This window comes from Dama dama, chromosome 29 (genome assembly GCF_033118175.1).
Source record: "Dama dama isolate Ldn47 chromosome 29, ASM3311817v1, whole genome shotgun sequence".
NCBI classification, from domain to species: domain Eukaryota; kingdom Metazoa; phylum Chordata; class Mammalia; order Artiodactyla; family Cervidae; genus Dama; species Dama dama.
In genome coordinates this window covers 11,214,867-11,229,015 of record NC_083709.1, presented here as the reverse complement: position 1 = coordinate 11,229,015, position 14,149 = coordinate 11,214,867, and the positions used below count along the sequence as shown (strand labels likewise).

Below are 14,149 nucleotides of genomic sequence, written 5' to 3'. Positions count from 1 at the left end.
TAGTCCATGGGGTCACAAAGAACTGGACATGACTTAGTGAGTAAACAGTAACAACAACAAAGTATGGAAATGCTTTTTTGAAGCATTTTTATTCTGTTATCCTTCACTTCTTGACTTATTTTCCTGGTTATAAAGATGGTAACTTAGTTTTCTTAGCTGTTTGTGTTTTACAAAGGGCTTCCACATATAGTGCTCAACCAGCAGGATTAAACTAAAAGCAAATTTTAAAACCTTGATACTTTGTTTTTGATTTGAAGACAGTTCCTTATTCATATCATTGACCCTAAGATGCACAGAAAAATTGTGTATTTAAATAATGATTTATTTGGAAAGAGGAGATAATGTGAAAAGGAATAATATTGTATTAATTTTTCTTTCATTAGAATTTTTCAAATTACTTTGGTTGAGCATGTACATGAAATAAAACTAATAAAGCATTTATAATCCTTTGTAGATGCCTTCCAAGTTTTATGATACATATCTTACGTCATCTGCATGTTCTTTCATGTTTTGCCCCATATTTAATACCAAGTTTTTAAAAATAGTATTTAGGATTGGTTGCCTTAGTATAGAATATATGGGTATGCTTTTTCCTTTTTTTAAAAACTCAAGTAGCTGACATCTCTTAGAATGTTCTTATTCTTAACCTGATTTACTGCTTATGTCTGTGAAAGAAAACATTTCTAAAGTATCATTGTTATTAAAACATTTATACATACATATGTTGGTTAACTATATTCATGACAAGTATTATAGTGACAGAAACTTACTATTGAAAGTACAAGTAGTCTATCCCAATGACAGTATTCCCTTATAATGGGAGTTGAATAAGTTATGGCAAGAATTATTTTATTCAGTCTTTTAAATCATGAAATGTCTTCTTTTTATTTATGTTTTTTAGATAACAGTGATGGGGAGATAACTAGTGAATGTGAATACGATAGTGTCTTTAATCATTTAGAGGAACTGAGGCTTCACCTGGAACAGGAAATAGGCTTCGAAAAGTTCTTTGAGGTTTATGAAAAAATAAAGGCAAGTAAAATATCAGCTAAAACATTTAATTTAATTTTGAAAAATTCTGTGTTTGAATTAGTAGTGAAATGGCAGTGATTTTTATTGATCAGTAGACTTACTGAAAATAATAAAGTCTCCAATTAGAGAAGGTTAACATTCAAATATTTGTATTTGGAAATTTGGTATAGGCTGTTCATGAAGACGAAGATGAAAATATTGAGATTTGTTCAACAATAGTTCAGAATATTTTGGGAAATGAACATCAGCATCTTTATGCCAAGATTCTTCATTTAGTCATGGCAGATGGAGCCTATCAAGAAGGTAAGATTTCCTCACATCCTTATGTTTTAAATAAGTGTGCAAAAAATGAAATGACAAATGTAAATTGATTAGATTATATCACATGCATTTTGTGAAATCTGTATTGGAATTATATTAACATCTAGTACTTTTAAGCAATTAACTGTAAAGGATACAGTTACTTGGATTCTGGGATAAACTTTTATTGGCCTGTTTTTTAAGTCAATAATATAATTTGCAAGTAACATTTGAATTGAGATTTTTAAAAAGCCTCCTTTTTGGACAGCTCTAGAAATTAGAATACTTTCTTATCAAGGAGGTGGAATTACATTTTTAGACACATATGTAAAATTTCTCCTAAATAGTATGAAATGTAATGTCTTTTGTTGAGAGTAAGTGCAGTTCATTTATCATGATTTGAGTATAAACCATTTTTATATTTCAAAAATATTTACTTGTAGAATCACTCAGAATGTATTGACTTTATTAAAAGTTATTAAAGAATATTTTTTCTCATTCACTTGGTTATGGTAGAGCACTAAGCATTGAATCTAGAGACCAGAGTTATAGTCCTGATTCTATGACAAGCTGGTCATGTAACAGGAGGTGATTTATTTTGTCTCAAATTTGTTTCATTTGCTATCAGATGGAGCATGATGTCCCATCTCATGCACTGTGGTGGGTTTTCAAAGTGTTTATGGAGGCTCCTGGGTGCCTGGCACTTCATTTTTGTGGCCAGTGAAGGGCATGGTCTGCTTATATGTTGTGTACCATTTCCTTAGGAAAAAGACATAGGAAAGAAGGTGTAAAGCCATACATAAAATGCTCATTCTGAAATGTTTTCAGTGCAGTAAGGACTAGAGAAGGGAGGTTGGATTGGGAGAAATGAAAAGAGACGTAGAGGATGTGACTTGTGGGGAAAAGAACAAAACAGCAATTACTGTGTTAGGATAGACTGACCATACTAGGAGCTTCCTGTGGAAAAGTAGTCTTTGTGATGAGACACTGTGACATGTTTAAGACACATGGATGAAACCAGTGAAGGGTTTAGAAGTGAAAGGACAGTGTAGTGGAAGAAGCACTTTGGTGAGAAGTCTGGCCATGGTGTCGTGTGTTGCCAGCTGTGGTGAGATGGGCGGGAGCACTTGATGGAAGTGGTAGAGGTATTTGGTCATGAGGAGGTGAAAACCTGGACTGCATGTTCCGAGAGGTGCTCAGATGACATATTTCAGAGGCAGGATTTCATTAAAATATGTGATACTTGGACTCCTGAAAAATTAAGTTTGCTAAAATCAAAATTCAAGAGTGTTTTATTTTGGGAGAGACTTTATCAATTATGTAGACTTATTTACATTGACTATAATAAGCTCAGCAAAAAACCTTCCTTGAATTGCTTTAATGGAGGTAAAAGTCTTGTTAAAATTCTAATAGTTATTGTTAAACCGAAACTAGAAAATCTTTCAGGTACAGTAAGTACTCTTACAGCTTTAAAACCCACTGCATTTTCATTACTTTGCTTCATAAGCCCACAGAGTAACTGCCAGGGAGACATTCAGGCCATTAGCAGCAAGGAACCAATTCAATGTAAATCAGCTTCCTTTATAACAGTTCGTGCTACCTGTGTGCCTCATTATGTAGTAGTTAAGAATTATCACAGGCACAAACAGAATCATGTTTCATACTTACGGTGGTTGCTATGAAACCTGTCAATAGAAATTTAAGGGATCTCTTCTTTATTAAGGAAATGGCAACCCACTCCAGTACTCTTGCCTAGAAAATTCTATGGATGGAGGAGCCTGGTGGGCTACAGTCCATGGGTTTGCAAAGTGTCGGACACGACTGAGCAACTTCACTTCACTTCACTTCACTTCTTTATTAAAAAAAGAAGTCAATGGACAATAATACCACTTAGGGGAAAAAAATACAAGAACATACTTATCCAAATAAATGTTTACTGTCTTCGAAGCAGAGATACAGACTTATTCTAATGAAAATACTCCATTACACAAAATATCTTGAAACTTCTTTTTCATAAATTCCCTGACATCTTATATACCATATTCTTTTGATTGTCTTTCTTGATACACATCCATTCTGAGAGCTTTCACTTTTTTTGAGAAAAGCTTAAAGTTACTTGAAATCAAGTTTAGTAAATGAAGTAGGTAATCAAGATAAATAATATGTGATCTTTTTAAGTATCTTACCATGCCGTAATGAGCCTAACTTTTATAGTGAGTTTATAAACTGATTCTGAATATTTTGAACGTGAAAGTGAAAGTAGCTCAGTCATGTCCAACTCTTTGCGACCCCATGTACTGTACAGTGGGTAGCCTTTCCCTTCTCCTGGGAATCTTCCTAACCCAGGGATCAAACCCAGGTTTCCTGCATTGTGGGCAGATTCTTTACCAGCTGAGCCACAAGGGAAGCCCGTTTTGGACTAGAATTCATTTCTAAAAATATTTGTTAATATTATTACTTTAAAGGTATGATTTGTAGACAGAAGTTGAGGATTTAAAATGTTGATGCTTAATTTGGCAGTAGAAATTTTCATAAGATTTATTTATATTTCATCTTGTTCAGCCAAAAAAGGTTTGACTACATTATATATAGTACACTGTATGTATATACATATATATACATATATACACATACATACATTGAGAAGAAGATGAAATTAAGTTGAAAACAAGTGTTTGGAAAAGTCAACATATTAGGCAAATGAGTGCAAGCAATATAATATTAAGCCAAGTTGAAGTAGGAACACAAGCTCATAGTCAAAGAATCTCTACAGTTTGGGAAAATAATTTACCAGTTTGGTGCTAATCTTGGTAGCAAAGCAGGAAACCTAATTAATTAGTAATTACTTGAGACAAAATGTGTCAGTTACTCAGATGACAGTGTTTCCTGGAATTGAAACAAGGAAAAATGTCCAGTGATTCTTGAAAAGAGCAAACTATGATAGTGTTCCTCCAACTGAAGTAACATGTGAATTCCTCTAAAAAGGAAAATACTTTTTCAGACTCCAGGAATCTAAGTCCATAGACGTCAGTGAAAAACTCATCTTAGTCTTTGAAAATGTCTGTCCATTGTGAATTACTGTTAGGGAACATGTGGTTTTTTTCTATATATAAATAATTATTTTTATCAAAATGAAATGTAAACATTATCTGACACTTGTATATTCTTGACTTATTTGAGATCTTGAACTCCATTTTATGAAACAGTCCTATAATAGACTGAAAGCATTCTCAGTAACTTTTACAATATTTGGATCTCATGGGGCCCTTTCCATAATATGGCATGTGGAAGTTAATGGCATGAGGCCAGAAAATGATTGCATTTGAGTGAATCTGTGGAGAGTATCAAACTAGTTTTGTTCATATTCAGACTCTTCATCCTTCAGGTTAAATTAAGCAGTCTGTTTTATTTATTCCTAAGTGTTTTTTAGGCTCATGAAAAATTGGAGATAACCGCAATGTCTTTAAACACGAATGGTTAATTTAAATACACTATATCCAAAAAATACTACACAGCCATTGAAACTGTAATGGAATTTACCCATGATTTATTCTTTTTCAAAGCTTCATTGTAAAATTTTTATGATACGAAAACGTTGAAACAGCTTTACAGTTAACCACACATATGTCCACCACCTAGATTCTGCCATTAGCATTTTATAATCTTCCTTTATCACTTATTTATCCATCTTTCCATCCGTTATGTGTTTTAAAAGCAAAAAGTCGTGTCTCACAACTGCATTGTTGTAATTTTTTAAAGCATATTTGTGTATGCATAGTAAAGCAATCTGGAAAGTTTTATATAAAATTATTAGCCTTGGTTGTCTTTGGCTTATAGGTGATTTTTGCTTCCCACTTAATTATTGTATTATTTGCATGTTTTATAAGGAGTGTGAGATATTTTAATAAAAACTCCATACATTAAGGCTCTTTTTCTTTAGCGTGACCAAAAAATGACTTTTTTACCAAGTAAATACATAGAGCTTGATTTTCAGTGAGTGAGTTAAATTTTTTTCCTTTTTCTACAGATAATGATGAATAATCCTCAGAACTTTCATTAACCATCAACTGAATGAAAGCATTTAACTTTTGGTTCATCAGAATAACAAGCTTCAGTGAGAAATGTAGCAGTTTTTACAAATGAAATATTAGATTTCAGATGGGCATGCTGACTGCATGAAAATGATGGAGAAACATGCCATTTTTCAATTAAGATTCTAGTTTTATATCTATTTTGTTTGTTGAGTTACAGTTACTTCTTACAGAATATGTATCTTATTAAGTCATCCAACCAAAGTTTTAAGACACAGTGATCCTGACTTGACTCAGTGGCTTTGAAGAAGATGAATCATGTAGCAGGGTAACTTTGACTTTCAGCAGATGTCTTTGAGTTGGAAGAATTACTTCTGTTTTGAAAGACCTACCAACAGTTTTTCATTTATGCATTTAAGCATGACTCTTTTTTTCTGTCTACTTGTCGTGTCCAGCAGTTCTGGGTTAAATAAATAACCTTTTCAAGGGCTATACTTAAATCTTACTTTCAGCCTTAGAGCATATTTTCTCAATCCTTTTTCAACCAGTGTGTTTTCTGAACTAGCTCAACCAAAACAGGATACCGAAAGAGTCTTAGAAATCATTGAAAGATTTGATTATGAAAGAGTAGCTAACATGTATTTCCTGATAATTAAGAAGTTGGTTCATTAGTTCCATTTTTACTTGAGGACCAGAACCAGGAAGTTTACCTTTAAACTTAGTCTCTGGACTTGAGCATTGACCTAGCATATAGCATAAAGTTTCCCTTTTTGTTTTCAACTTTTTCTCATGCATGTGCTTTTTAATTGAAATTCAAAAGGAGAAAGGAATCATTTTTATTTTGACACTGTGACAGTTTTGGTAACTAGTATTCCAAAGTGGGGAAATGTTCACCTCTTTTAATTACATTATGAGGAGATTTAGTTAGATCATTAAGACAGTGGTCACACAGCTTCAGTGGCAGTATGCCAGGTACTACATCATTAGAGATGTCTGAAGTTCAGATGCTTTTTGTAATAAAAGCAGAATATTGGAAACCCTGAGAACAAAACAGTCTGATTGACATAATATATAATTTGAACCATAAAATCTTATCTTGCAGCGCTATCAGTACTCTGCTGAATTTAGTATGTATATTATTTCTAACATCCAGAACTAAATAATTGATTTTTATATGTTTGTTTATTTTATGATGTTACTATTAAATTTTTATTATTGACCTGAGGTACACTATTGGTTGTCTTTTATTTATTAGCACTATATTCAATAGGGCACTTTTACAAAGAACTTATAATACTCTTGATCATTGTACCTGAAGATTTCCTTTTTTTTTTTCAATAGAAGAATATCTGAATTCTGTACTTTTAATTCTCTACAATCATGAATGATGGGAATGATTTGTGTGTGAGTAGTTTTAAATTCTTAACCTAACCTCAAAAAGCAAGTGGTAGTATAACACAGTAGAAAGAGTTGTTTAGTCAAGTTTCAAAAGATGTGATCTATAGGAATAATGAATAGGATATGTGGTATCTTCAGTCAGTTGGTAGTGAGTGGATATAGGCTGTTAGTACAGAAATATCTGTACCAGTGAGAAAGAGGGGTTTTATTGTTAAGTATGGTCTGCTATAGGTGTTATAGAAGTGTTGAAGCATTTGTAGATTCATAGAATGATAGAGCAAGCAATAGCTATCAGAATAATTTACTGTTACCTGCATTTCACATCCAAGGGCACTGCATTGTCACATGAATAAATTCACTTATATAGATGGCTACAGTCAGATCAGTTCCTGTCTTTACCCTGTGCTGTTAGTTACACATTCTTTAAAAATTTATTTCCTCTAAAGAGTGAAAAGAAATAGATTCAATAGGAATCAGTATACTTAGCATTAATACATAAAAGAACTCTATAGAAATGTCCTGTTTCTGGGAGTAGCACACTATTCTAATTTACCTCTCTGTTTAAAAGAATCACATGCTAGCATCTCACATGATAGCAAAATAATGCTCAAAATTCTCCAAGCCAGGCTTCAACAGTATGTGAGCCGAGAACTTCCAGATGTTCAAGCTGGATTTAGAAAAGGCAGAGGAACCAGAGATCAAAATGCCAACATCTATTGGATCATAGAAAATGCAAGAGAATGCCAGAAAAACATCTACTTCTGCTTCATTCACTATGCTAAAGCCTTTGACTTGTGGATCACAACAAACTGGAAAGTTTTTAAAGAGATGGGAATTCAGACTACCTTACCTGCCTCCTGGGAAACCTGTATTCAGGTCAAGAAGCAATGGTTAGAACTGGACATGGAACAAAGGACTGGTTCCAGATTGGGAAAGGAGTACTTCAAGGCTGTATATTGTCACCTTGCTTATTTAACTTAAATGCAGAATACCTCATGCGAAGTGCCAGGGTGGATAAAGCAGAAGCTGGAATCAAGATTGCCGGGGAAAGTAATCAGTAACCTCAGATATGCAGATTACACCACCCTTATGGCATAAAGTGAAGAGAAATTAAAGAGCCTCTTAAGGAAAGTGAAAGAGGAAAGTGAAAAAGTTGGCTTAAAATTCAACATTCAGAAAACGAAAATCATAGCATCCGGTCCCATCACTTCATGGCAGATAGATGGGAAAACAATGGAAACAGTGATAAACTTTATTTTCTTGGGCTTCAAAATCACTGCAGATGGTGACTGCAGCCATGAAATGAAAAGATGTTTGCTCCTTGGAAGAAAAGCTATGACCAACCTAGACAGCAAAGGTCTGTATAGTCAAAACCATGGTTTTTCCAGTAGTCCTGTACAGATGTGAGAGTTGTACCATAAAGAAAACTGAGTGCCAAAGAATTGATGCTTTTGAACTGTGTGTTGGCAAAATCTCTTGACAGTCCCTTGGACAACAAGGAGATCCAACCAGTCCGTCCCGAAGGAAATCAGTCCTGGATACTCATTGGAAGGACTGATGGTGAAGCTGAAGCTGCAGTACTTTGCCTGCCTGATGCAAAGAGCTGACTCATTGAAAAAGACCCTGTTGCTGGGAAAGACTGAAGGCGGGAGGAGAAGGGGACGACGGGGGGCGAGATGGTTGGACGGCATCACCGACTCAATGGACACGAGTTTGAGCAAACTCTGGGAGTTGGTGACAGACAGGGAAGCCTGGCGTGCTGCAGTCCATGGGGTCGCAAAGAGTCAGACACAGCTGAGCAACTGAACTGATTCAAAAAACTTTTAAATGCTAAATAAAGTTGGCTCTTTATCCATAAATTAGCATGTACTTTACCCTTTATAACTATTGATGGATCTTTCAAGACTGCTTATGTATGTGTGTGTTTCATATACACTTGAAAACAGGTGAGGTGAGATGATGAATTGAAAGGCCAGTGCTTTGGAGAAAGCCTCAAACCCAGAGATGAGTACAATATTTAAGAGAAAGTGGGCACTTTTGACTGGAGTATATGTCCAGTGCCTCACTCTTGGGTAGATCAGACTCATAGATTAAAGGGGCAAAAGTAAGGCCAAGTATCCATCATATTGGAGGATCCTGTAGGAAATTCCATGTTAAGTTGAGGCTCCAGAAAGCTCAAGGAGACCCCCAAACTCAGGGACTGTCAGAAGAGAAGAGAAAAGGACCAGAGGTCCCCTCAAAGTTGTAGCCACAGACTAGCCCTCGATTGCTTTTATATCTTGAGCACCAAAATTTGGGTGGATTGGGGAATTTAGACTCAAGCATAGTTGAGGTGGTTCCCGACTGGTAGTGGTCCTTGAACCTAACAAGCCATTCCAGCAGCTCTCTGAAGGAAGGCATATTTATTTTGTGTCTTGTAAAACAAAAATGTAAGAGCAGTGAATACAGAGTTAAGGATATAATGGTACAGAAGAATTGAAGGCAATGTAAGTGGGAAATTACAGGAGCAGGATATGCACAGACTTTAGATTTGGAATTATCAGAGATGTGTTTAAAACAACTACACTTACTGTGTTTAAAAAGTGATGTAGATTTGAAGAACCAAATGGAATTCCAAATGAAATAACAATAATCAAAGTTTTGGAAGTGAGTGAACATGCTTAGCACAGTATATATGGCAGGAAAGAGAATTAACAAACTGGAAGCAATTATCTGTAATAAAGCACACACAGAAAAAGACGGAATGTATACAAGAGAAGGAAAGAAATTCAGTGAGAATGTTTAATGTCTGTTTGATTAGAGTCCTAGAAAAAAGAAAGGGGTAAAGTTATTCAGAGAGATAAAGGCTGAGCATTCTTCTGAACTATTGGAAAACTGATCCACAGATTGCAGATGAATGGTGAATTCCAAGGAAGATAGAGTAAGAGATGCATGCCTGGTGTCTTCAAAGTAAACGTGTAAAACAGAAGACAAAGAATCATAAAAGAAGGTGAAAATAAAAAGACACACTACGCATCAAAGGAATGTTAAAGACTGACTTGGCTTTTCAGCAGTAGCAGTGAAACGGTGAAATGGTACCTTCAGTGGGCTAAAAGAAAATAATTGTCGTTCCAAATTATGTAAATAATAAGGATGTCTGATGAGTGGATAAAAATTAATTTTGACTCCACTGCTGGCCATAAGTAAAAGACAGATTTATCTTGCCACCTTTAATAACTCAAACACTGGACAAAAGACGTGAAGCAGTGCTTCTCAGACAGTGGGTAACAGACAACAAAAGGAAACAAATGATTAAACCCTGTGATTGCCCAAGGTTACTGTATAAAAATAGGGTGGAGGTCATACAAATAACTCATTAAAGGGGACTTGTAAAAACAGCTCAGCAATCTCCCTAAATTGAAAGTGTAGAAGTTGGAGTTTAGAGAGGGAAGCAGCCAGAAATTGCAATAGAGTTCCAGAATGGAGAGAGTCACACAGAGAAGCAGTGAAATCCCCAAATATTTGGAAGGTAAACACTTCTGTTCTTTAAAATTTAAATGTTGTTGATTTACAATATTGTGTTTCTGGTGTACAGCAAGCTGAGTCAGATATAATCATGGGATGGAAATGATGTCTCATGCAAATGGAAATGACGTTAAAGTGAGGGTAGCAATAATCATGTCAGACAAAACAGAATTTAAAGGTCATAAAGATAAAGGACACTACATAATAAACTAATAAATACAAGAGGAAGATATTGTTTAACATACATGGCCCCCCATAGGAGAGCCTAAGTACATAAAACCAATATCAATGACTTACAGGGAAAAATTGACAAAAGACTGCAATAACAATGAAGTGAAGTCGCTCAGTCGTGTCCGACTCTTTGCGACCCCATTGACTGTAGCCTACCAGGTTCCTCCGTCCATAGGATTTTCCAGGCAAGAATACTGGAGTGGGTTGCCATTTCCTTCTCCAGGAGATCTTCCTGACCCAGGGATTGAACCCAGGTCTCCCGCATTATAGGCAGACGCTTTACCGTCTGAGCCACCAGAGAAGTCACAACAACAGTAGGTGATGTTAAAACTCCACTGACATTTCAACAGACAGAACTTCCAGGCAGAAAATAAAACAACAGAGATCCTAAATGAAACAATAGCACAGTTAGACTTTAAAGGAGATTACATCCACAAGCAACAGAACACATGTTTTTTCAAGTGTACATGGAACAGTTGTCTAGGATAGACAACATGCTGCTGCTGCTGCTGCTAAGTCGCTTCAGTGTCCGCCTCTGTGCGACCCCACAGATGGCAGCCCACCAGGCTCCCCCGTCCCTGGGATTCTCCAGGCAAGAACACTGGAGTGGGTTGCCATTTCCTTCTCCAATGCATAAAAGTGAAAGTGAAGTCATGCCCGACTCTTAGCGACCCCATGGACTGCAGCCTGCCAGGCTCCTCCATCCATGGGATTTTACAGGCAAGAGTACTGGAGTGGGTTGCCATTGCCCTCTCTGATAGACAACATACTAGGGCATAAAAGAAGCCTGAACAAATTAAAGAGGATAGAAGTCATTTCAATAAGCTTTTCTGACCACAACAGCACAAGAACAGAAACCACAGAAAGAGAAACAAGAAAAAGTGATGACATGAAGAATAACCAACATGTTAATAAAAAACCCAATGGTTGAATAATGAAATTGGGAAACTTAAAAACACCTTGAGACAGGGATAGCCATATAAATATCTTTGGGATGAAACAAAAGCAATCTTAAGAGGGAAGTCCATATCAACAGAGGCCTTCATCAAAAAGTAAGAAAAATCCCAAGTAAACAACCTAACCTACAACCTAAAAGAATTAGAAAAAGAATAACAAAACTTAACATCATCAGAAGGAAGGAAATAATAAAGATCAGAGAGTAAATAATACAAATTAAAGAAATAACAGAAGAATTCAATAAAACCAAGAGCTGGGTTGTTGTTGTTGTTTTTTGTTTGTTTGTTTTTTGAAAGAATAAAATTAACCTCTGGCTAAACTCGCCAAGGAGAAGAGAGGACCCAAAAAAGAAGTGAAAGAGAAGAAGTAGTAACTGATACCACAGAGACACAAAAAACCATGAGGGACTGCTTGTAAGCAGTTATATGCCAAAAAGTTGGACAACCTAGAAGAAGTGGACTAATTTCTAAAGAAAAACAACCAATCAACAACAAATCAAGAAAAAAGACAACAGAAGAGAGATCACTAGTAGTAAAACTGAATGCGTAACTTTAAGAACTGCCAGGAAACAAATTGAGAACCATGTGGCTTCACAGAGAATTGTAGCAAACATCTAAAGGAAATCTAATGCCTGGCTTCTTGAACTATTCCAAAAAGTTGAAGATGCTCCCAGATTAATTTACAAAGTTACCATTATCCTGATACTAAAACCAGACAAAGACACTGCAAGAAAACTACAGTCCAACGGAGGACTACTATCTAGACTATGTAAAGAACTCTCAAAACTCAACAGTAAAATCAGTCTAATTAGAAATAGGTGGAAGACATGATAGATATTTCACCAGAGAGAATATACAGATATCAAATATGTACATGAAAAGGGACTCAAAATCCTTAGCTGTTGGAAATGCAAATTGAATTACAATGAGATATCACCACACACCTATCAGAAGCAATGAAATAAAAAATAGAGACACCAGCAAATGCTGATAAGGGTGCACAGAAGCCAGATTGTGGATATCCTGTTGAAGGGAATGTAAATTTGGCAGTTTGTTATGAAGCTACATCTACCTACTATGCAACTGACCCAGATAGATCAGGCGTTTATCTAAGGAACCATTAAAACATACATTTTCTCAAAAACATGTACAGAACTGCTCATAGCAGATTTATTTGCTATAGCCAAAATCTGTAAACAACCCAGAGTTTCTTCAGCAGGTGAATGGTTAAATAAAACTGGTACATCTACATCATGGAATACTGCTCAGCAATGATAGGAACTCTACTGATACACAGAACAACTTGGGTGACTCTTCAGAGATTTGTGTCAATTTTTTTAAAAAGCCAATTTCAAAATGTTAATTAGTATATGATTCTATTTGCATAATATTTCCAAAGTAACAAAAACTTAGAGAAGATCATCAGTATTTGTCAGGGAGTAGAAATGAGTGTGTTTACAAAAAGGCAAGTTGGTGGATGCTGTGGTGATGGGACTGTTCTTTATTTTGACTCTGGTGATGAATACATGAACATATATTTGATGAAATTGGAGAACTACATCCACAGATATGTGTAGTTGGTAGATGAGAACTTGGGGAAATTTGAAAAAGAGATGGATTATGTCAATGCCAGTATTCCTGGTTGTGATATTGATGTACCATGGTTTTGCAAAATGCTAACATCTGGTGTAACTGCATAAAATGTATTTAGGATCTCTATTTCTTTAAACTGCATGTAAACTATAGTTACCTCAGAGATTTCAATCAGAACATAGTTACTGGGCTTCCCTAGTGGTCTGATGGTTGGATGTCCACCTGCCAATGTAGGGGACATGGGTTCAATCCCTGGTCTTGGAAGACGGGCACCTGGGACTGTGCGACGCAGCTCCTGAGCCCACACTCTAGAGCCTGCCAGCCGCAGCTGCTGGAGCCGGTGCACCCTAGAGCCTATGCTCCACAAGAGAAGCCGCTGCAGCTGAAACCTGCAGACCACAACTAGAGAGCAGCCCCACATGTTGCAGCTTGAGATAGCCTATGTACAGCGACAAAGATCACCACAGCCAAAAGTCAAATAAAAATTTTAAAAAAGAAAATAGTTGTTATGACTATATTACATATGTTCAAAAAATAGATCTGGAAGAAATAAAAGACCCAGTGAAAACCTTAAAGATGAAACCTATCACTTGTCACATGAAGAATACCCTGAAGAGAATAAATGCAGGTTAGACATTGCAAAGGAAGGCGCTGAAAACATGGCAACAGAAACCAGATTTCTCGTAATAAAGCCGAGAAAGTAATAGTAGCAATGATAAGAGCAGCAGGGGGCTTTGGAACAAACCCAAGTGGCCTGATTATGTCTAGTTGGAATCTCTGGAGAAGAAAAAAGGAGGAGATACTAAAAACACTTGAAGAAAGGGCTGAAAAATTTTCCAAGTTTGCTTAAGACTGTAGAGAGAGAGATTAAAAAAACTCAACAAACCTCATGCACAAGAACCATGAAGAAAATACACCATGGAACACATAAAGACACAAAATTTTAAAAATACATTGAATGATTATCTGAATAGTCTCAGAAAAAGTGTTTGAGGAAACACACCACCTATTCTTAATAAGAAATCTAAGCATTTAGAAATACAAGGGAATTTTCTTAACTCGATAAAGGAAATCTATGAAAAAGGCCACAGCTAACATGGTATG

At 35.9% G+C, this 14,149-nt stretch overlaps 1 protein-coding gene across 4 annotated transcripts in view; it reads left to right on the top strand.

Moving 5' to 3' along the window:
- The window catches only part of NEK1 (NIMA related kinase 1), a 122,630-nt gene extending 116,042 nt beyond the window's left edge, over positions 1-6,588 (top strand). For all 4 annotated transcript variants that reach the window (XM_061132075.1, XM_061132074.1, XM_061132076.1 and 1 more), the window contains 3 exons: positions 902-1,032; positions 1,203-1,335; positions 5,360-6,588. In XM_061132075.1, the coding sequence (XP_060988058.1) occupies positions 902-1,032; positions 1,203-1,335; positions 5,360-5,373 (278 nt within the window). In that variant the 3' untranslated portion in view covers positions 5,374-6,588. The remainder of the gene's footprint in view (positions 1-901; positions 1,033-1,202; positions 1,336-5,359) is intronic.
- The last annotated feature ends 7,561 nt before the right edge of the window (positions 6,589-14,149 follow it).